This window comes from Micromys minutus (genome assembly GCF_963924665.1).
Source record: "Micromys minutus genome assembly, chromosome: 4".
NCBI classification, from domain to species: Eukaryota; Metazoa; Chordata; class Mammalia; order Rodentia; family Muridae; genus Micromys; species Micromys minutus.
This window is the reverse complement of record NC_137973.1, coordinates 35,337,303-35,361,318: the sequence shown is the minus strand read 5'-3', so window position 1 is coordinate 35,361,318 and position 24,016 is coordinate 35,337,303. Positions and strand designations below refer to the sequence as shown.

General features: G+C 45.4%; 1 protein-coding gene across 1 annotated transcript in view; it reads left to right on the top strand.

The window, feature by feature from the left end:
* Positions 1–24,016, top strand: part of PTGFRN (prostaglandin F2 receptor inhibitor) — a gene marked incomplete at its 5' end in the record, with an annotated part of 65,533 nt that overhangs the window by 12,779 nt on the left and 28,738 nt on the right. Inside the window, 3 exons of the mRNA XM_080915514.1 lie at positions 15,972–16,340; positions 18,963–19,376; positions 22,892–23,272. Coding sequence (XP_080771640.1) covers positions 15,972–16,340; positions 18,963–19,376; positions 22,892–23,272 — 1,164 coding nt within the window. The remainder of the gene's footprint in view (positions 1–15,971; positions 16,341–18,962; positions 19,377–22,891; positions 23,273–24,016) is intronic.

Genomic DNA, 24,016 nt, shown 5'->3' with positions numbered 1-24,016 from the left:
GAACGTGTGTGTTTCAAGCAGTCAAGAAGAGCCTTGCTTGTTGCCCAACACAAAATTGTAAACTTAGTTAAAACGTACTGTTTGTGTGTTTAAGTAACTTGATCACATGGTTCCCAAGATTGGACTTTATTGAAGTCATTCTATACCAAAAGGTTGGGCATGAAAGGGCTGAGTCTTGGGAAAATGTCATCTGATTAAGAGTCTTCATGTCCTGTGATAAAGTTGAACACAATTGTTTTAGTTTGTTTTTCAGGCTGTGACTTCCCTGAAATGCTTTAGACCCCTCTGTTCCTGTAATTACTTGATTTTTCCCCCTGTTTCAGGATTCCCCTTCCCCCACCTCCAGCTGTGCTGTACCACTGTTCTGTTCATTGGCCAATAGAGGACCTATTAATTCCTTTGGCTCTACACACAGTGGGTCTACACAAAGAGTTTGTGAACGCAAGCAGTTTCATTCCTGTCTTATTAATGACTATCTTTTCTTTAAAAGCCACTCAGACAAACCCAGAATCTTCCCATCTAATTCCTTGAATGACAAGGGCTCATACTCAGCTCTTTACTGAACCTTAGGGAAGCTGGCATAAACCCCACTCCACCTGCAGTGTCTTTGAACTTCAAGAACAGGTTCTAGGTTTTACTGGAGGAGGGACACAAGAGTCAAAGGAAGAGAAGAGACTGGTTAAAGAAACAGTAATATAAAAATCTAACAGTAGAGAATTGGGGAGTGTTGCCCCAGATTCAGCTCAGGCATTTTTAAATGCCCATTTTCGTGTTTAAGCCTGATGCTATCCTCTGTTCTCTTGAAATGCGTCGCTCAGAGAGGACCAGGTGTTCACACAGAACTTGGCAGGCAATGCTGGCCAGTTCGTAGGTGGGGAGGATTGAGGATGGCTGAGGATCGAGTAGTGGTAGGCAGTGCCCGGGCCTCCAGCAGCTGTTAATTTTATAGAATGTGCTGAAGTAATCCTTGTGGATAACTGGTGCCTCAGCCTTGTCTGTGGTCCATGGAAAGAGGGTCATTTTAAATCATCTTGTGTTTAACGAGTGATTCTGCCTAGTCAACGGTCCAGATTGCCTCAAGGTGGTTTTTTTCCTTTTTTGCATCTCCTTTCAAAAAATTATAGTTTAGTCATACAACTTTTTTGAACCCCAGTTTCCTTACCTAATACCTCTCCTGGGTGAGTTTTGTATCATGTGAGTGTAGTTTATAGACTGTAGAGAGCAGTGCTGTAACTATCCGGTGGTTCTGGATGGTTAAGGACATAAATTCTACACTTGGTTTGCTCTATTAGGTTAAGTTCCATCGGGGAGGTGGAGCTACTATGAATATTATGGGATAGGAGTTAGGTTTCACACAACTACCAGAAGAGCTGAAAAAGTAAAGTTGAAAGGGGAGTCAGTTGGTCAGGAGCCAGTCCACCCAGGCCCTCCTATGCTTGGGTGGGTGGGATAAATCGAAGACTGGGGAAACCAGGAACCAAGCAGTTGGAGTCTCCAGAGACTGTTGTGTGGATCTGAAGGATATCTACCTCACTGTTTACTTCTGTCTTGGCCTCCAAGTACCCAGTGGTCTTGGGGTCATGGAGTCCATAAAAGCAATATCTGTCAAGAGACAGGAGACAAAGAGCAAGGACAAGTTGGGTTCAAGGGCACTTCTGCTCTGTCTCCCTTGCATTGAACTTGAAGACCACCAGAGCAGGAGGCCCCGGCTTCCCTCCTACCTCCCAAATCTTACGTGAAGTTCTGCCTTGTCCAACTCTACCCCAGAATTACAGGGAGAGGGTGATTCTGGAGAATGTAGTTTGTGCTTAGCCAAGCTGACACAATCCAAGCCCCACAGTTTCATAATGTAGCATTAAAGATTTATGGCTTCAGCCTGCCACAGTCCCTCAAAGGTCCCAGAACTGGAAGTGCATTGTCAGGTTGAGTTCAGTCTGTGTGTGCGCTATGACCTGAGGGGTCTGTTCCTCAGTTGTGGAGGCTCTTCATCTCTGACAGTCTTCTGGATGTCCTTGTCTGTGATGCAGGAGGTAGTGGCGATTCAAGGCAGTGGGAGCCTTGACTGGAAAGAACCCGTTAGTCCTCTTTCAGGCAGATTCAAGCCTCCTTTCTCCCTTACGACCCAGGGAACATCTTCTAAAGGCTGAGAAATTTCTAGATATAAATGGTTAGATAGGACTGCAGGCCTGGGAACTATCACATAAATGTTGAATCAGATGTCACTTTCTGGATCACTCTTCTTCACCCCTGATGGCCTGTTAGTTAAACCATCCCTTCAGCTACCTAGTGGACATTTCAACCTGTCTAAACCTCACTGGTTTTCTCGAGAGCAGAGGTTCTCAACCTATGGGTCAAACCCTTTGGGGTTTTTGTATTAGATATCCCGCATATCGGATACTTACATTATGATTCTTAACAGTAGCAAAGTCACAGTTATGAAGCAACAATGAAATAATTGTATGGTTGGGGTCACCACAACATGAGGAATTGTATTAAAGGGTTGCAGCATCAGGAAGGTTGAAGACCACTGCCCTACTGTTTCCTTTGGAAAATGGTTTTTACTGGCTATTAGCTTCCCAAACCCTTCAGCCAGCGCAGCTGCCACCTCTGGCTTTGACTCTCACTTCCTGTCCCTGTTATTCAGCAGAGCGGACATGGAGTAATCCCCTGGCTGCCACATCTGCTCTGCTTTGTTGAGGCCACTCTCCTTAGTCACCCTCTGTCTCTGTTCAGCCTTCTCTTTACCGTACCTCTCAAAGATGCAGCAGGAATAATGACCCCATGAAGCCCCCTTCACCAAGGCCTGAGTGTGTTGGGGGAGTGCTTTTGTCTTGTAGCATCATAGCACTTGTCAGCACTTCCTCCCGTTATCCTCTTACCAAGATACTTGGCACACCTCATGTGCCTGTGGCCTAGAGTGGTGTTTCTTGCACTGCAGTTGTTTATTGAGTTAATAATTCATCTCTTTGTCCTGTGGATCTTAACACAGTAGTCATTTTCTTGTCATGAGCAGATGCCCAACAGGAAGCAGTTGAAAAAAGAGGACAGGCTTATTTGAGCTCACGGATTCAGTCAACATGGTCCTTGATAGAGGGAGGTCATTCTTTGCTGGCAGGAGTACATCTGGTGTTCTCCAACCATCTCACTTCTTGGTAGAACAGGAAGTAGAGAACAGATGGGATGTGGAGCCGGACTATACTTCCAGCTAGGCTCCACCTCCTAAAGATTCCACAACTATCCAAAACCACCATATGGAGATTTAAGTGTTCAAACATGAGCTTATGGGAGACATTTTAGGTTCTAACCACAACAGTGAGCTCTTAAGTGAAGTGCTTTTTAGGATTGTTTTTTTTTTTGTTTTTTTGTTTTTTTTTTTTTTTTTGACAGGGTTTCCTTTGTGTAGCCCTGGATATTGTGGAACTCAGTCTGCAGACCATGCTGGCCTCAGACTCTGAGATCTGCCTGCCTCTACCTTCTGAGTGCTGAGATTAAAGGTGTATACAATCCCTGCTGCTACCACCACTCTGGGTACTTAATGAACTTTTTTTTTTTTTTTTAAAGCCCATTCTGGTAGAAGCATATTTGCTTTGGGATGGCATTTGGGAAGTACTGCCATGTGTGACTTTATGTCACATTCTCTGTTGGCTGTAACTTGTTTAATGTGTACACAGGAGCGCTGCCATCACCGAGGGACTGTCTGGGTGGACATTGGCATGCTCCCCTGATGCCAGATCTCTCAGAGGCAGACAAAGGTTTTTCGTTTGTTGAGGCAGGAACTCTGGTAGATGCATTCACTATAAGGTTTGCAAGTTTGCTTCTGTATGTGGTCGTCTCCAGCCCACACAAGGAGCCTTCTAGGACTCCAAGGGCACCTGGTCCCTGTGCTGGCTGGGCCGTGCCAGCCTCTTCGAGAACCAAAGCGCCACGAGCTCTTTGTTTCAGGGCTCTGTCATCGTAGCAGCCGATACATATCTTACAAATGACTCCAATCTGAAAGCCAGATGATAAAAATTTGAGCAATAATGGGAACAGATTGCAAGATTGCTTTGTAGCTAGGCCACACTCTGCAGGTCTTGATTTAGAATAATGTTGATGATAACCTGAGAAATAAAATCATTTCCCGTGGCTATCAGGGGGAGGTGGAAAAGGATCAATAAATAAAGTTTGGTTTTTATTGTCTCGTTTCTCTTAATGATTCCAACAATTGCTGGTAGAACTTACTGCAGAGCATATTGCGTGTGTAGGTGTGTAGTCATTTACCCAGAAAGCTTTGCCCTGCATTTCCTGCCTTTCCCCAGATACTGAACCTGAAGGCATCTAATTATTTTATTGAGTATTCTAAAGGGAGGGAGATGGTAATCTGGAGTCAGCTCTCCATTGTTAACTATCTACTGATCAGTGTGGTTGTGTGTGTGTGTGTGTGTGTGTGTGTGTGTGTGAGACTTGGCATCACTTTCAGATCTTTTGTATTAATGTGTTATGTGTACGCACTGTTTATGTGAGTGCCCCTTGAGTCCAGAAGAGGGAGTCAGAAGCCCTGGAGCCAGAGTTACAGGTGCTTGTGAGTGAGCTACCCACTGTGAGTACTGGGAACCAAACTCCAGTCCTGAAAGACCGGTAGGTCCCTGAAATTCTTTTAACAAGCCTCCTTTACTATCTCTCACCTGTCTACTTATTAGAACTGTTATTTCTTCATGACTCGTTTTTCTATTGCTTTCTTGCCTACTTTCTTCATATTGCCATTGGGGAATATGAAATATTTCAGAAGACATTTCCAGCTGTTTTTCTGCTTCTCTCCGAGCATACAGAACCTACAGAGGCAGAAGTGACCTAGCTTGGGGTTAGATGATAGATCAGTGCACTGGGCTGGGGACTCAGCCTCTCACTGAAGCCGCCTGACCCTCTTCAGACATCTGTCAGCTTCCTCTTAATTTGTGGTAGGCTAGGAACACCTACCTGCTGGACCAGAAGTCCTCTGAACAGTACCCAGCTCAGAGCATGGCTGTAAGAGACACAGAGTATGCTCTTAATATATCAGACAGAGTATATTACAAACTAAATACCTGAGCGATGCTCAGGGGATGTCAGGTGGAAGGTATTTTCTATCTCTTCCCCAGTTTGTTATCCTCTTCATCCCCAAATCCCGTTATATTGTTTGGTTGTTGTTCGAGATCAGGCTGGCTTCCAGTCTTGCTGCTTTCACCTCTCGAGCGCTGAGATTGGGCTTGCACCACTACCCCAAGCCCAGCCTTTCATCTGTGCGGTTACCCTAGAGATTGACACACGTCTTTGCACATTTAATCAGTAACTGTTTCAGCTGAATTAATGTAGAAAGGTTGAAAATTGCCTAAGTTTTAAATTTTGCTTGAACTTTTATAAACTATGTAATTAAATGTACCCTTTATTTAATTATTTAAGTTTAATTAAAGTTGCTAAAAAACAAACCCTGTCCACTGTTGACTTCTCGGTGTCTACTACTGAGTTTAAGAAAAATGGCCTTTTTACTTATTTTTTATGGTGTATGTGTGTGAGCACAGAGTCAGAGGACATCTTACAGAAGTCAGTTCCCCAGCTGGCTCGGGCTGTCATGATCACTAAATGCACTCTTATTACTCATATCTTCCCACTATCTATATAGAATGCATATAGATGCCAAGAGGCGCTTGCTGGCAGGAACCTGGTATAGTTGTCCCCAAGAGGTTCTACCAAAGCCTGACCAATGCAGATGCGGATGCCTGCAGCCAACCATTGAGCTGAGCATGAGGACCCCAATGAAAGAGTTAGGGGAAGGATTAAAGGAGCTGAAGAGGTTTGCAACCCCATAGGAAGAATAATGGTATCAGCCATCCTGAACCCCCAGAGCTCCAAAGGACTAAACCACCAACCAAAGAGTATACATAGAGGGACCCATGGCCCCAGCTGCATATGTAGCAGAAAATGGCCTTATTTGACATCAATAAGAGGGGAGGCCTTTGGTCCTGTGAAGGCTCAATGCCCCAGCATAGGGGAATGCTAGGGTCCTGAGGTGGGAGTGGGTAGGTGGGTGGGAGAGCATCCTCATAGAAGTAGGGGAAAGGGGTAAGGAGTTTTGTGTGTGTGTGTGTGTGTGTGTGTGAGAGAGAGGGGGGGGGGGGAGAACCAGGAAGGGGATAACATTTGAAATGTAAACAAATAAAATAACCAATTTTTTAAAAGAATGCATATATACACTCATGTATATGGGTATATTGAACTCAAAGATTCACTGATACCTGGTCAGGTTTTGTAATGTCACCCCTATAGTCATTTCTGTCTCTTTTTTCGTCTCCTTGTGTTTTCATGGTTTCAAGATGAACCAGCGCTTTTTGTCTGAAGAACTCCACTTAGTGTTTCTTTTTTATGCCGATTAATTATCTTTTCCTTGTGGTGAATTGGTTGAAAGCATATTTATTTTGCTTTCCACTTAAAAGTACCCCATCCCCCTTTCCTTGGCTGGCAGTTACTTTTTTAAAAATCACTTTCAGGCTGCCATTCTGTGGTTTTACGAGCCGCATCGGTTCTGTTGAATGTCAGTTACTGGCTGTGGGATGGCTCCCTTCTCTGCCTCTCAGCAATTTTACTGAGCTGCACTCCCGTATTTACCCTGGCTGTGATATATAATGCAGCTTGTTTTTGCAACATAGTGTCATTCAGTTTAAGAAAAATCTTAGCCATTATCTCTTCAAGAATTTAGTTTCTCTCTCACACCTTCTGGGATGCTATCTCACACATTTGTAACCTTTTTATTGTTGCCCTCTTTTCTCTCCTCCTGCTTTTATGTTTTTATCCACTTATACCTGGAGTCAGGTAGATTCCTTATACTGGGTGCTTTGATCTACCGATAATCTGCTAACACGACCACTTAGTGAATCCTTGATATTAGGAATTGTAATTTTATTCCTAGAATTTAAATTTCCATTTCAATAGATTCCAGTTTAGTAGGTAAAAGTCCTGTTTGCTAGTTCCTTAATGGGTTATGTTTGCCTTAATATCCATGTCTGGGAACATCAATATCTCCGTATCTATGGCTCTCTCTCTAATGTGTGTTTTCTCCCTTTTAATTTAGCTATTTGGTTCTGTCATCTCATTTTTTAGCTTTTGTTTATTAGTATCTTCATTCATGCATATGTAGGGACACATGTATGTGCAAGTGCCCTCCAGGGCCAGAAGATGATTAAGATCCCTCAGGACTGTAGTCACAGGTGATAACGAGCTTTCCAAAGTGGATGCTGGGAACTGAACTTCACAAGATCAGTACACACTCTCAAACACCGAGCCATCTTTTCAGTTCATTGTTTTAATTCAGTCTTTGTGATAGTAGGGATTGATCCCAGGGGCCTTGCACTTACTAGGCAAGTGATCTTCTGTGGAGCAGACTCTCTGGCCCTGGTCGTAGTATTGTGACTGTCCCGTAAAAAGTAGTTGAACATGGAGAAGCTGTTCTCTCCCTGGATGACCTCATCTTCTGACCAAGATGATAGGCTTTTTTCTGGTGCACCTGTAGATGGAGAAGATTCACGCTCTCCAGTGAGTAGCTAGGATGAGCAGTCTTGCTGACTCTAGTTCTGTTTCCAGCTTTGCTTTTGACCCAAGAGCATGGCTCTTCTAGGCTTAGAGCTAAAAGTCAAAAGATTGACCTGCCTTGCTTTGTGAATTCAGAATTCCAGTTTGGTGTTCTCCTGTGAGTATGGTTTTCAATGTTTATGTACTTGTTAAGCAATTTGTTTGGAGCAAGATCTTTCTCTATTGCCCAGGCTGACCTGGAATTCACTATGCTGGCCTCAGACTCTCTGTGATTCCCTCCACTTCCACCTCCTGAGTGCTGGGAATACACATGTGGTTTAAGCCATTAGTTTTTCTTCTGTGCTTAGCATCCCAACAGTTTGCCCGGCCCTCGGATAAGTTTCTTTGAGATATCTATTGTGTGAAGAGAGGCCCAGTGTCATATCTGCCGGGGTCACACCTTAGTTGGTTTTCCCACCCCCAAATAGATTCAGATTAGCCCTCATTGTGTTCCTAAACTTAAGAATTATTTCTTGGCCCTGTGAAGTGTCTAAAGCTCAGTGTTTGGATGAACATTTTGTGACCTAAACCACTTGAAAACTGGCAGATTTCTCAAGAGCAGAGACATGGGGCATCATTGGGCTTACATGACTGATTCCTTCCTCACGGAGGCATTGATCTAGTCTGTTTTAACCTGACCACTGTGCTGCTTCTCAAAGGTATCTGATCCACACCACTTTATTATACTAGAATGACCCCCTACAAGGGAAAATCTGAGTTAGCCATGTTTTAGATCTCCCCCTCCCCCAAATATTGGAGAGAACTTACAATAAAACTTTAAAATAGGATAAAACGCTAATCTCACAAGGCAGTGTGGAAAGTAAAAAGGAAGGAGATAATTATTTGAAATTTACGCTAAATGATTTTCAGAGTTGAATGTCATATTTAATACTGATGCTCCTTGAAGCCAGGGCACAAAAAGGAAATAGGAATTTTATATTTTGAGCGGGAAGGACTTAGAGGTTGGAATAATGACAGATGAAGTTAGCCTCCATTGTATTCAATAATGTTTTCCCTGTAAACTTAAGAAAAAGATCATGTGAGAATCTGTTTACTGCTCTAATTGGGGACCTGGTAGAACGGGTGCTAAAAACCGAGACGGACTAAAGACTCAGGCAATGGCTAACTTTATTTAGAGCATCAGACAATCTGTACTCTGAGAATCACATGAGTTAAAGTACAATTACCATACCAGGACAGGCTGCACGTGGCAAAAGCATGCCTTTCCTGTAGAGGCGTATGATTAATGGAAGCAATCGGCAGCAAGTATTCTGAGGTAAACCCTCTCCTTTGATACTCTGGGAGCAGCACAGTGCATTCCAAGAACAATCCATGTTTTGAAGAAACTGAGGTCCCAAGCACTCAGATTTCCCCTCATGTGACTCTGCTCTTGGACTGTGTCCCACCAAGAATCCAAAGTCAGTGGGTGCTTCTGGATGGTTTTGCGGTGTCTCTAAGGGGACCCAAGCCGAGCAGGCTGTCACAGCAAGTGCAAGGCTCTTAGCCATGGTGATCGGCACTCGTTCTTTTGGGGTAGAAGCCTTCTCTGTCCTCTCCTATGTGCCCTTCTTATGTCTTGAAGATTTAAATTATTCTGAGGCCCAGAAAGTCAAAGATACCTGTGGAGGTTGTGTTTTCTGGAATAGAAGAGTACAGTTGTTCCATACATAGATTTGGTTGGCTTTATTTATTTATTTATTTATTTATTTATTTATTTATTTATTTATTTAATTGTGGTTCTGTTTGTGTGGGTTGTTGAGTTTTTTTTTTTTTAACTAAATTTTACTGGTTTTTTATCAGGTGGATTTTTTTTTTTTAATGCAACATGATAATGTCCTCGATCGTACTTTATTTTGAGGCAGGCTCCTCTGTAGGCTAGGCTAACTTGGCTGTGTAGCTGATGAGGATCTTGAGCCTCCAGGCTCAGTTTGTGCAGTGCTGGGGATGAGCCTAGTACTTCCTGCATGTTAAAAGTGCTCTCCTAGCTAACTCCCAGTAGAACTTTAAAGTTAGGGAAAAAATGGTTTCCAACAGGACCAGTCACTCAGGCACTTACTCCCAGGACTCGAGAGGACGTTAAGTTTGAGGCCAGCCTGGACTATAAAACAAATGAAACAAAACTTTAAACGAAAAGGCTTTCATATAAAGGTTTCTTTTATTGACCCCTGGGAACAAATAAAACCATCATTTTTTAAAGTTGTTATTTTTTTAATTTACATGTTACTACTGTATGTCCTCCTGCCTCAGCATGTGCCTGTGAATGCGATGTAGGTCAGAGGGCAACTTGTGGAGTAGCTTTTTGCTTTCCATCTTTACGTGCCTTTTGGAGATGGAGCGGGGTGGCTGGGCTGGCCCAGCAAGTACTCCTTACCCACTGAGTCACCTCACTGCCCAGAGTTGTTCCTTATAAAAGACATTTTTATGCAGAGCTATGGTAACATTGTCTAAGCACAGAAACAATCAGGACTCTTAATTTGAAGCACTGGAAATTCAGAGGGAATTTGTCTTTCCCTCAATCATCAGCTGTTACCAAAGGTTGTGACAAAAATTGGCAAGTGTGGCTCTGCAGATACTCTTCTTGATTTGAGAAGAGCCATATGCTCTCCCTTCTACAAGTTCTATTTATTTTTAAGTATCGTTTGCTGCTATTTAACAATATTAAGGGGAATCTGTGCTAAATACCAGATTGCCGCTGGCAAGTTGAAATTCTGCTACCAAAATCTTAAATCTCTGTTTGCTCGGCTGAGAGGACACCCAGGGTTCTTGCATGCAAGACATTACTCAGGCTCATAGGTTTCCAGATTAGCATTTGCTCTTTCAAGCATCTGCTACCACTGGTTTGGTTCCCCAGAGACACTACAACATGGCTTCCATCCATGTACTTGTGCAGGTTGCAGCAGAATTCAGGGAATGAGTACCTTGGTGGTCCTGGGAAAAAGAGATGATTCACACAGGGAAGGTATGAAGGTACTGAAACCTCCTCTGAGCAAGAGCATTGCTAGGAAGCAATGCTGGCCAGAGGAGACAGTTCAACAGAGGCCCTGGGTACCACAGGGCATGGTGACATTTCCAGAAAGGAAGGTAGTTTGTTTTTGTCCAAGTATAAGCATTAGTGGGGAAGGTGGTAGCCATGGGCCAGGTCATGAAGAACCTTGTGTGTCTTCCATTTGGCAGACACTTGTTGGATAGCTTGTGAACCAGACCCTGCTGTAGACACATAATGGTCACTGCTCATAATGGGAAGAGATAGATGGTTAATCATAATAATAAAAAAATAATAATAATACTCTGAGTGCATAAAGACAGTAATGACCACTGGTAAGAGGAAGTTTTAAGGTCAGTAAAAATGGGAGGTACCATTTTAGGGGACCAGGAAAGGCTGGTTGTAGAACCAGTAGGGTGAATGACCTTCAGTGTTTGGGCCTTGAAACGATATTCAAGTGCCCTGAGGTTTGAGCTGGAGAGACAGACAGCTCAGTGGTTACGTGTGCAGCGTGTACAGCTCTTGCAAAGTGTCTGAATGTGTTCAGGTCTCAGCAGCCATGTTAGGTCTCATCCAAGGGCATTTGATGTGTCTGTCTTCCATGGGTACCTGCATTCATGTACACACACACACACACACACACACACACACACACACACACACACACGTACACATAATTTTCAAAAACTTGTTTTAAATTAAATGCCCTAAAGTTAGACTGGCTCTTGCCTGTTTAAGGAAATTTTAAGAGTTAAGCGTAACTGAGTATCATGGAGGGAGAGGAATAGAATGTAGAGTCCAGAAAACAAAACAAGGATTTGGAGGTGAAGTGGGGGAATGACTGGAAAGTTTAGGGCAGAGGAAAGTGTAATCTAATGCATGGTTTTGAAAGGTTGCATTGTAGTGGATAGAAAGCCAAGAAACCAGTGAGGGAATTATTGCCTTAATGGTGGTGAGGAATGTAGCCTGGACCAGGGTGGCCACAGTATGGGAGGGCTTACTGGGAGAAGTGTTTGCTATATTTGATAAGCATCCATTGAAGAATTCTGATCCATAGAACTGGGGGGATGGCTGCTCTTCTAGAGGACCCAGGTTTGATTCCTAGCAACCATGTGCCATTTCACAACTGTAACTCCAGTTCCAGTAATATCCACTCTTGGCCTCTACAGGCACCAGGCATGCACATACCCTATAGATATGCTTGCAAGGTATATAAATACTGAGACACAAAAAATAAAAAATAAAAAAGTCCTTAAAATTTTTTGATCCATGGAATGACAGGATTTGTGTTTTTAAAACAAGAAAGGACTCTGGTAGCCATGTGGGGAAAAGCTTGGAGAATTGGGCTAATGAGCTGGATTCGTTTCCAAACCTCCAGTCACTAGGAATAAAGACAGAAACCTCAAAAGGAAAGTAGGCTCAGGCCTGAAAGCCCTGGGGGACAACGTCTTGCCAAGGAATAGAAATACGGAATATTTACACATTTGGCAGTTCTCTGGTGAGCCTTGGGAGGTGAATGGTCACGGTCAAGTTTATTCTAGAGTATCCCACCTCAAACATTGCCTCAGATCCTTACCACACGCCAGGCACTGTTGTGAGCACTAGTTCATCTGGACCTTTCCCCATGGGTGCAGGGTGAAACAGAGAGTTGATCATGGTCAGTTTTTTTTATCTTTTCTCCATGTATATGTGCTGTATATATGTGTTTGTGTTCCATATACAGGAGCTTGCATGGACTCAGGTGTGCATGCATGTGTGTGCAGGTAAGTGTGGAGGCTATGGTATACACTGAGTGTCCTCCTCGGCATCTTTCCACATTTCTGGGGTTAGGGTAACACACCAATTAGCTAGACCGAAGCTGACCAGCAAACTTCTGGGATCCATCTGTATCTGTCCGCCCCACCCCCACCACACTAGGTTACACTTGTACAAGACCATTCAAAGCTTTTTTATGTGATCATGGGTATCCAAACTCAGATCCCCATGCTTGAGTGAGAAGTATTTCACTGGCTGAGTCATCTCCTCGGGTGCTCTGGGTCCCACATTATAGAGATCGAAGCTTGGGCAGAGGGCTCGGTGGTTCTCCGAAGGTCACTGTACGAAAGCTCCCATCGAGAGAGCCTGAACGGTCTGCTCATCGCTAAAATTAAGTAAAGAATCGATTGCTTGTTTTCTTTTTGAGCAGTGGTGATCACAGCCGTAGAGGGGTTGTCACTGAGTAGACAGAGATTTTACTTCAAAACTCTTTTAAGTTACCAGAGATGGAAATTAGCTTAAAAAGCATGAAAGCCAAGTGTAGGAAGCTGCCATGTCCAGCAGAAGAAGGGCATGTGTGTACATGGGTGCATGTGCTGGAGTGTGGAGGAAATGCTGCAGAAGGCTGGGCTGCACCCAGAGACTCACATGCCGTTTTTTGCCTCTGTGGTCTGTGTTCATTCAGACCTGCTGTTCTGTAAGTAGCTTCCTTATATGGTCAGGAGTGCTGCCCAGTGGCAGATGTCCAGTGAATCGTCTGTGTAGTACCTGAGTCTACCAGAAGCAGAGGTATCTTTGTGAGAAGCTGAAAATATCCAGGAGGAATTGTGATCTCCCTGACCTTTGCCCAGATCCCCATCCCTAGGATCTGAGGTTCAAGGTCAGCTGGAGTCTGTTCCACGTAGTGACTGTGAGGCCATGGGTGGAGTCTGTAGGCACGGAGTTGCTCTGGGAAGAGGACGGCTGTTTTCTAGCTCCATTCAGCAGAGCTTGGCATTATTCCCCCCCTCTGTGTGAGGCTATGTGACTGCCCCATTCTTCTGACTTTACCAACCTCTATAGTTTTCCCTCTGGTTTTTAAAAAGTTCTTTAGTGGGGCCAGAGAGACGAATCACGGTTAAGAGCACTGACTACTAGAAGTCCTGAGTTTAATTCCCAGCACCCACATGGTAGCTCCTGACCATCTGTAATGGGATCTGATGTCTTCTTCTGGTGTGTGTGAGGACAGCCACAGTGTACTCATATATATAAAACAAATAAGTAATTCTTAAGACAAAGTTCTTCCATAATTTTATACATGTATACATCTGTATTTAAGCATGCATATGCCCCCTGCTCTCCACTTCCTGCTCGTCTAGGTTCTGTTTTTGAGATAGGGTTTTACTATGTCAAGGAGCTGCCAGCTCTTAGACTGAAGTGATCTTTTCTTGAGTATTTGGGGTTATAAGCATATAATACTTCATTTAATTAATCAGTGAGTCTGTGTGTATATATATGTATGCATCTATCTATCTATCTATCTATCTATCTATCTATCTATCTATCTATCTATCTACCTACCTACCTACCTACCTACCTACCTACCTACCTACCTACCTACCTATCTTTATTTTCAGTGTTGGGGTAGAACCCTGGGCCTCACACATATGAAGTAGGTACTCTGTGTGCCATCCACAGCCCCACATTATTTAATTTTTAAGGACAGTGGCATGATTGGGGTTAGGCAGCTTTTCTTAGGACAGAAAGTTGTTTTGGACCTGACCCCAGCTCAGCCTGGATAGGAAGACAGTCAGTTCCCTTCCTTGAATAGTGTCTCACATTGTCTCTGTCACTATTTCTCTGACATGGTTGCTTCCTTTTTTTCTTTCCCAGAGGAAATGATAATTGATAATGTGTTTGAGGTTAAAGGAAACAAGAGTTGGTTTGTAAAAATGGCCCTCAACTTGTTTTTTTTTTCAACCCTGACCCAAATTTATGTTAGGTTTGCATCGTGATCTGACTCACACCCACCTTTGTTTACCTAACAACGTGCTGTAATTGGCAGTGTTTATCCCTTACCAAGTGCGTTGCACTCCAATCGCTTCTGTTCATTTAAAATTCCATTTTTCAAAGCACACACAACCACTATAAATTCATTTTGGGACCCATTAATAGGCAGCCACAGGGTTTAAAAAAACATGAATTACACCAGCAATAAACAAGCAGCCCTGAAGTATTAGTTTTTAGGACGGATGGTACAGACCAGGTGGCTTCAACAATAGTCTTTTCCCTACAAGCTAGAGGTCAAAGCAAGGTGGCCAGAGTCTGTGCCTTCTAAGGCTGGGAGGGAGGCTCGGGCCTGCCTCTCCGGAGCTCATGCTGGCTCGATGCCAATCTTTGGTTTTCTCAGTTCTTAGATACATCACTTTGATCTCTCCCTTTGCCTGTCATACTGGCTCAGAGGCCTACCCTGTACCATATGACCGCATCACAGCTTGCCTGATGACATCGTCTCTGACCGTATTCCCAATTAAGGCTGTGTTCTGACATGCCGGATTTCAGAATTCAGCAGAATTATGTGTGTGTCACACAGAAATACAATAGCGACAGCAGGAAGCCCCGTCATATTGAGCCCATATTACATAGAGGGCTCTCAGCTGCACGTTCTGTCTTATTAGCTCACCAATACCATCTTATGTCACTTTCTAATCAAGGGAGGCAAGCTAAGAGAGATTTAACTCCTGTCTCCTGGGTACAGAGCCCTTGCTCTCTCCTGTACGACTCATTGCTGTGCCTACTTGTAGAATATCGAGAGAGGTACACTTTGCCGTTCTAACTGGAAAAGCAGAATTCGTAAACACCACAACACGTGCTGAATGAAGTTCATTGTAAGGAAGCCTTCTAAAGGGACTTGCAAATACTTCTCCCTAAGGGTTCTGCTCCAGAGCTCTGTGGATCAAGGCTCTCCTGACAGGCAGTGCCAGCCAACTGTGCTCTGTCCACTGCACTTTGCTCCCACCACAGCCGCTGTATTCCCAACAGTACCAGACAGCCTCCCTCCCTCTGAGCTTCCCCATCCGCCTTCTGAATTTAGATCAGGGTGAAGAGTAGAGGGAAGGAAATGAGCCAGAAAATAGAAAATTAATACTTGGTGGAATTGTCATATTTTAAAAATAATTTATAACCAATGTCAGATAACCAGAGTTAAATCATTTTATCAGCGGGCTGCTCTAGGATTTGAAAATTGGCATCCATCATTATAAATCAGGTCTTGGGAATGATCTCGAGGGATGAAGGTTGATGTGGGACGGGCAGAAATATAAATACATGCTTAGCCACGTCTTTTCCTTAAATACAGAACCTTTCCATATCTCATTGCGTATAACAATCTGTTAAATCCTAGGAGAAGAGACAAAGCTGTTTGAGGCCACGGTTAGCCCACTTTTCATATTTAGTCTGCCTGTCAGCCCTGGGAAACTGGTTGTGTGGAAGGCATTCATTTCAAGGTGCTACTTGCAACCCATAATTTCAGGAATGGCTTAATTCCCTTCTGCAGGGTCCATTTTCTGAGATTCTGATGCATGTTCTGCCCTAGGTCCCAGAGCAGAAGCATCCTTCAAGTGTCACTTTTGTTCTGTGATTAACGCCCACCTTTTGTTTCCTGTCATTGCAGCTGTCTGCCGAGGGCGTGTGGTGAGAGTCCCCGAGGGCACCCTGGTTCGAGTGGCGGGCACTGAGCTGGTGATCCCCTGCAACGTCAGTGACTACGACGGCCCCAGCGAGCAGAACTTTGACTGGAGCTTCTCGTCTTCCGGGAGCGGCTTTGTGGAGCTCGCCAGCACCTGGGAGGTGGGCTTCCCAGCGCAGCTGTACCGGGAGCGGCTGCAGCGGGGCGACATCCTGTTGAGGAGAACTGCCAATGATGCTGTGGAGCTGCACATAAAGAACGTCCAGCCCTCGGACCAAGGCCACTACAAGTGCTCGACCCCAAGCACAGACGCCACTGTCCAGGGCAACTATGAGGACACAGTGCAGGTTAAAGGTACAGTCCTCACGAGGGGCCAACCTCCCTCTGCCGTTCTAGTGCTGCAGAGATTCAGTCCCCGTCCATTGCAGAGATGGCATCTTACCTGATGATGGGCAGAGGGTGGACCAGGTGACTCCTGAGAACCCCTTCTCCTTTCCCTGTGTAATTCTGGCCAATCTAAAGGCCAGTGGTGTGTAGGCACCGTGGTGTGGTCAGCGGTGAGAGTGCAGCTCTGCAGACAACTTGCCTATGGAGTTGGCTTCTGGCTCTTCCATTTGTCTGCTAAAAATGGCTCCTGGCTCAGTCCGTGCCTCAGCTTCCTCTGTACAACACAGCCTACCTTTAAAGGTATGGAGAGAGAAGAGTTAACCTGAGCCAGGCCTCTCCAGCCCTGTCATAGTGAGCATTCAGCTGAGAGACAAGCTGGTAGACACTCACTCTGAGGTTGTGCTCTATGGTAGGAATAGATACTTCAAAGTTCATGTCTTTTTTTTCTCTGTGGTCTTCCTGAGTTTATACCTGTTTGCAGCAGAAGTTGTACTTGCTCTTCATAGATGGGAAACCATGTGGTTACTGCTCTTTCATGAGCCCAGCTATGCAGAGCTGACATCATAGGCATCTGGAATAGCTTGAGTTTGGGTTTTCCCTGCCTTCCAAGTGCTGTTGGGTTTGCTCACACATTCAATTATCAGCATCCAGCGAAGAATATAGGACAGGCTGTTTCCCTGTTTCACACATGAGATGGCAGAGCATAGGTTAATTACTTGCTTAAAATGACATAGCTCATTAGTAAATGAGCAAGAAGGAGCCATTTTAATTTGAGGCTAACAAAACAGAAACATTATTATTATTAATCACCCATTTATTTGTGTCCTGCCTTGTTTCTGAAAATATTTGTATCCGAGCAGGAGTATTTTATAATTATTTGGAAAGTGGAAAATGGTAATAGAAAAGAAGTAGGTGGGTCCAGACGTCCACCTTCGTTGTGGTTGGAAGACACTGCTGTAGCTCACTATTGCCGGTTCTTTACCAAACTGTGAGGGGATGACATGTCAGCAGTGCCATAAAATAGGAACCAAAGCACTAAGCCATCAAACTGACCTGCTCCATCTTCTGATGAAAGGTTCAGAGTGTAGCTGGCTAGGGTGGATCCCAGGATCCCAGTGCTTGGGAAACTGAGGCAGGAGGGTTCAAAGTTTGAGGCTAACCTAGACTGAACTAGACAGAAAGTCGCAGACAGCCTGAGCTCAGTGTGACTCCATCTGGGGATGGGAGATTGGGGCATGAGAAACTTGAAATTTAGTGGTAGAGTGCTCGCCTCTATATGCGAAGCCCTAGCTGACTTCTAGAGCTGGGGAAAAAGAAACCCTGACTTTTAAAAAGGATTTCCCATCAGACATTTTTGCACTAAGTTAAACAGTACAACAGCCCCACACCCCAAGCCCCTCCTTCAGGTCAGATACACTCTAGTGATTTATTGTGAGAAGAGAAAGGGTGACACAGGAGTCCCCACCCTCCATCTCTGCTTGTCTTTGAAGGCAAGAAAGCAAAGGGAGGCTGTTCTTGGCTCGGGAGAGCAGGAAGGCAGCATGAGAGAGGCTGGCTGGCTGCCCGGCTGGAGTCTCTGGCAGGAGCTATCTGTGGTCCAGCATCTGTCTGGCCTTCAGCTTTGTGGGCCTTACATCTGCCCATCCTTCCTCCTCAGTGAGGAACTGGCCTTGAGAACGAAGCCATGCTACTGTCTTCACAGGCTGACGTGTGTGCTAGAAGACCACCATGTTCATGTGGACAAGGTGGGCCTATGGGAAGTGTTCTTCTAGAGGAGTTTCTGCTATCTGGAGTAACCCCTTTCAGAGTGTGTGATCAAGGGAAAAGCCAAGGAGATGATAAATTCTGGCGCTTGAAGTCCACGTGTGTAGCTCCTGATAAGCTTGGAAGGTTTTCCCGGCCTTTAGTTGACGGCCTCCACCTGACTCCACCAGATCACCAGCACCCGTCACCAGCACTTCTGAACCCACCCCTTTCCTAGACTGTTGAAGTGGTAGCTTTTTCCAGTAGGTGGTAAGAGGTAGAAGCAGAACCCTCAGCATTTCTTGTCCCCTTCTGTCCTGTGGAAATACTCCGTGAGCCACATGGAACCACAGGCAGCTCCTGCCATCCTCTCTCCCTGGACATCTTGACTCTTGGCAGCTCCCTTGTCTCTAAATGGCAGGCCCTCTCCTCCATCTCTGTGTTCTAACCAAAGGATTGTTTGGTGGTTATAGCACGCTGTTTTGTCTCGGTGCCTTGAACTGTCCTGGTACTCGCTGGGCTCCCCAGTTGACTCTGTGAAGTGGGGACAGTCATCATCCCCCTTTCCAGGAAACTAAGGCACAGAGGGCACAGTAATGTACATCATGGTGACGGAAGCACCGACAAACCCATTTTAGCTGGAGTTTTATTGTCTCATTTACCTTTTTGTTCAAGTCTGAAAGTCAGTTGAGATTGTGGGTGGATCACTTCAGTATAGAATAAGGAATCCTTCTTGGGTAACCACCATGGCTCAAGGGCAGAGTCATGGAAGTCAGGCCTGTTCTTTCCTTATGGGGTAGAACCTTTGGTGACCACTGACTGACATCTTTTCTCCGCTCCCCACAGTGCTGGCAGATGCCCTGGTGGTGGGCCCCAGCTCCCGGCCTCCTCCAAGCCTGAGCCTGCGCGAGGGGGAGCCCTTCGAACTTCGATGTATCGCATCTACCACATCACCCTTGCACACACACCTGGCACTTCGGTGGGAACTGCACCGTGGCCCAGTGCACCGAAGCATCCTAGCCCTAAGCCACGAGGGCAGGTTTCACCCAGGCCCTGGCTATGAACAGCGCTACCACAGTGGGGACGTACGCCTGGACACAGTGGGCAGCAATGCCTACCGCCTCTCCGTAGCCCGGGCGCTCTCTGCAGACCAGGGTTCCTACAGATGTGTGGTCAGCGAGTGGATCACAGATCAAGGCAGCTGGCAAGAAATCCAAGAAAAAGCTGTGGAAGTGGCCGCTGTGGTGATCCAGCCAACAGGTGAGCTTTACAAATGGTGTCACCCCTGATTGAGACTATGGGACGAGACCAGTAAAGCTCCCTAGCCCCCACCTCACCCTCCCATCCCCCACCCACATGGGCGAAGGGACCTGAGTGGTGTTGGTAGCTTGACAAACACCTCAGTTTTGAGCTGAGTTTGCCTTCCCATTATGCATTGCTTATCTTGCACAGGAAGGTTCCGGTCTGACTCACAGGTTAAGAAATGGCTGTTAGAGCCCACCTGGTATTCCCTGGAGCTGTGGGTGGATCCAATCACACCCACTGCTTTGGCTTTGTTTGTTTGTTTAGTATTTCCTTTCTCCTTGGGTCTGCCTTCCCTGATAGCTGTGGGCTTGTATGTATGGCTGACTCCAAACTTGCTGCCTTTCCTGGTGGAGATGCACCATCCCCTGACAGGTAACAGACTCCTCAGGGATCAGGCTTCTTCATACTTTCTATGTCTGCGTCCAGCCAGGGTCCACATAAATTAATTTTTGTCCTAGACTTTGCAAAAATACCCCTTTAAAAAAATCCCAACTGCAGAAATAAGAAGACAGAAAAGGGACATTGGGAAGTCTACAGAAATAGAGGAGAAATGAGAGGAGAAACCATTATTGACTTACTGTTCAGCAAGCATTGGTAGGAAGCCCAGTGTGCTGGGACCTGGGCTCAGAGGTACTGCAGGCTCAATCACAGGTCACAGAGCCTGCAGCTTCAGCGAGGCTAATGTCACTGCTGGGATAGCCTGGGTGTGCTTGCTTGTCTAGGAGTCTAATATCTTTTGATAGTGGAGGCTCCTGCCTCTGAGGAGACCTTGGCTGACTCATCCCCTCCCAGGAATGTGAGTATGTGGCCAATTCTGTTTGCTGGGAAGGAAAGCAGGAAGCTATAACCAGTGATTGTTTTTTTTTTTTTTTTTTTTTTTTTTTGTGCAACACACATGGTTCCAGCAGCATTTCTGGGACCTGAAAAGGGGTGTAAACATCTTCATGAGTGGCTTGTGGCAGCTGAGACGTGGCCATCACTGTGGGTCTTGGCTCCATTGGCTGCCAAAATGACTTTCCCCATGGACTAAGGTCACCTTCTTTAGCCAAGTGGCTGTCTGGAATCTGCCACAGGAAACCTCTAGCTATTCAGTGTATATCAAACAGCCATTTTAATGAGGCAGGCGGGATAAAGAGCTTAGCTTTGCAGCAGGTTTACCATTAGATGGAGGAGTTTCAGTCGTAAACACTGCCCCTCAAACCTATAGCATTTAGTTACATGACTGGGGCTCTCAGGCAGATTACAGTAGCTAGAGCCCCAACTTGAGGCTGTGCCTCACCATCCTTTCTGGTGTTGAGCCTTGCTGAGTTGCTCCATCTGGATTTGAACTTTCAGTTTCCAGAATAGCTGGGACTATAGGCTTGCACGAGCACACTTGGCCTTGTGGTCTTCTTGTGTGCAATGGGCCTCTTTGACTGTCTTTTGAAGCCTGTAATCGTCTAAAATCAAGAAACAATACATGAGGTGATGGGATAAGAATTATACTGAAATAGTTATGAAAATATCTCTAAGACAGATTTGTTTTATACTAATACTTTGCTTCATTATTAACACATGAATAATAAGTTACATTGACAGGCCTAACAACCATCATAATTTCTAGGGAGCAGTGAATGCAAATGATGTCTCCGATGTCTGTATCTGTTGTAAAGTCATGTAGGAAGAAAACCGTTATTTCTGTTGGTGACCAAGGCCCCGGGAATTGGCCATACTTACCACCTTGTTGTGTATTTTCACCAAGGCAGGAGATGCAATGTCTCGGCTCAGTGAAGTTTAATGAAAATAAAAGTAGGAACAAATTATCTCATCCACGTGCAGAGGCTCCCTAAATTCTCTGTGGATCCTAAGTTAAGGATCACTGCTCAAGGGCTGTGAGCTCCTGTGTGTGCCCCCTCTCTCCCTCATTCCTCTCCCCTCATCCTTACAGCCCTCTTTCTTTATATTTAATACTGCTTTTAGACAGTCTTACTGACCTGAAACTCATGGGATTATCTTGAACTCACAGAGATCTGCCTGCCTCTGCCTCCCAAATGCTGGGATTGTAGACACTTCCTACCATACCCAACTGTTGGGATGGTCTTTTGCTTTTAATCAATCACAGGTGACTGCTCATGTTCTCTGACCACAATGACATTGTAAGTGACACTGAGCCACTGAATAGCAAAACTGTATCACCTGTGTGGTGGGTCCTCCTGTGGGAGTACAAATCATAATGTCTGAACTTGAAGGTTTAGGGATATTCTACCGGAGAAAGCCTGGACTGCCATAGGTTTTGCCCAGACCTTCTCTTACATTCCAAACCCATAGAAGTGGCACTTCTCCCTGAAGCTTGCTCTCTGTCCTCTTCCAACCCTTTTTCCTAACACGATGACCACCTCACTTTCTGTCATGTGCTGGGATGGCTGTTGAACTTGGCTTAAAATAATTGCTTGAAATACATGTTGAGATTTGGAAATACTCATGGGGAAGCAATAGCTTCCACGGGCCATGAGTTCTTAGGGTAGGTGTTTTCTGAACTGGACACCAGTCCTTGTCCCTGAGCATCCTGGGAAGTGTCATGGCTGCTGAATGGGTTTTGCTGAAAGATGGGGACTGTATTTCACTTGACTCTACAGGGAGAAGTTGGCTGTCGTTTAGTGACAGTTCCCAGAGCATCATTGTGACTTGAAATTTTCCACTCTGATTACAGATGTTCCACATCTTTTCTAAAAAGAAAAAAGAAAAAAAAAATCCCCGGATAGACTAGAATGTTTCCATTTAAAAGCTTTGGCAGTGGAATGCTGACCAAGACCTCACTTGAGTCAGGGACACTCAATACTTCAAGGATTTACCTAAATATAGCTTGCTTTCATTGTCCCCAGTCATCAGAGAACAGTAGTATGGAGGATGCAAAACTCATTGGGTTTGGGGTTCAAAGTATGCCTCCTGCTTGAGGTTCAGCCAGGCGTGTCTAAGGAAATGACAGTCTACATACATCTCATTGTGAAGGAACCATGGTCTATATACGCCACATTGTGAAGAGCTAAATCACTAGGGAAATTGTCTGTTTTCACTTTCCTAGCTCATCTGTGTAGGAATTTCCACCCCAACCCCCAGGATGCTGGAGCCAGTGACGCTAGGGGAGGGCTCTACCGTGGAGCTCCTGTGTGCGTTAAGCTCTGTATCAGTAAATGACCATAATAGTGCCCCACCGTGTGTTGTTATTCTCAGAATCTACTTACAGTAAGTACACGAAAGCCTTAGGCATGCTTCACTCGTGTTCGTTGCTGTTCTTTTCCAACACCAATTTAGTGTGTGTCATGAATTTATTCATTAACCGTTCCTCAAGCACTTTCAACTGCACAAAGCCTTCTAATTTTAACACCATAAATCAACCTAAAGAGGTGATCTAGAGGGAGGTAAGGAGAAGGGAGGAGAGGGGGCAAGCGTCAGTCACTTGATGGCTTGATGGTCTCCTTTCCCTCTTCCAGCTCTGCAACTGGCTGTGCCCAGGACGGTGTCTGTGACTGAAGGGAAGGACCTGGACCTTTCTTGCAACATCACAACAGACCGTGTGGATGATGTCCGGCCTGAGGTGACATGGTACTTCAAAAAGACACCCGATACCTCTTTGCTTGCCTCCCATATGCTGGCTCGGCTGGACCGTGATTCCCTGGTACACAGCTCACCACACGTTGCTCTCAGCCATGTGGATACCCGCTCTTACCATCTACTGGTTCGAGATGTTAGCAAAGAAAATTCCGGCTACTATCTATGCCTCGTGGCCCTCTGGGCTCCTGGACACAACCGGAGCTGGCACAAGGTGGCAGAGGCCATGTCTGCCCCGTCTGGTGTAAGCGTGAGCTGGCTAGGTGAGTAGTTTGAAGAGCGACTTTCAGCCTCTCTGCTTAATCCTTCCAGCGCACTCAGGAAGTGTGTGGTGTGCTGGGCATTCTGCCTCGTTTGGATGTTTGGATCAAACAAGTGTCCTTGAGCTCCCCAGGTCCCCGGCTAGAAGGAATCAGGATGGACTGAAGTAGGAAGACCAGCCAGGTAGAGCATAGGTGGTGTTTGCCCCGTGCCTTTGCTGCAGGAAGTGGGTTTCTTTGTTGTTAAGAGTACCGGCCTTTGAGAGCGCAGCTGAGTGGCTCTTTGCAGTGGCTCTTTGTTGGAGACAGCATTATCTTTCCTTTACGTAGACTTCTGGATATTTCTGCCCTGGGCTAGGGCTCCCTGAGCTCAGTGAGAAAGAGAATGTTTTCTGCCCCTGCTGCCCTAGAACCCCCCCCCCCATGGTTTTATCTGAAAATACCATTTATAGTAGAGTAGTGGCCACAAGCAGAGGGGCAGAGTTGTCACTTCACCCCATGTTTTATAGCAGCTTGTAAGATGGGAAGGTGACTGGGGTGCTCACCGTGTCATCCTGCTTGTCATGTATGTGATCCCTGGAGTGCCCTTCCTTATCACATACGTGATTGTGGCTGTGTTGTACTGTCGTATGTCAACTGATATATCCTCATCTCGACATCATGTGTGCTCCCTGGAGAGTGCTCGCTTCGTAATGTGTGTGCTACTGGGTAAGTCCTCTTTCATCATGTGTGTGCTCTGGAGAATGC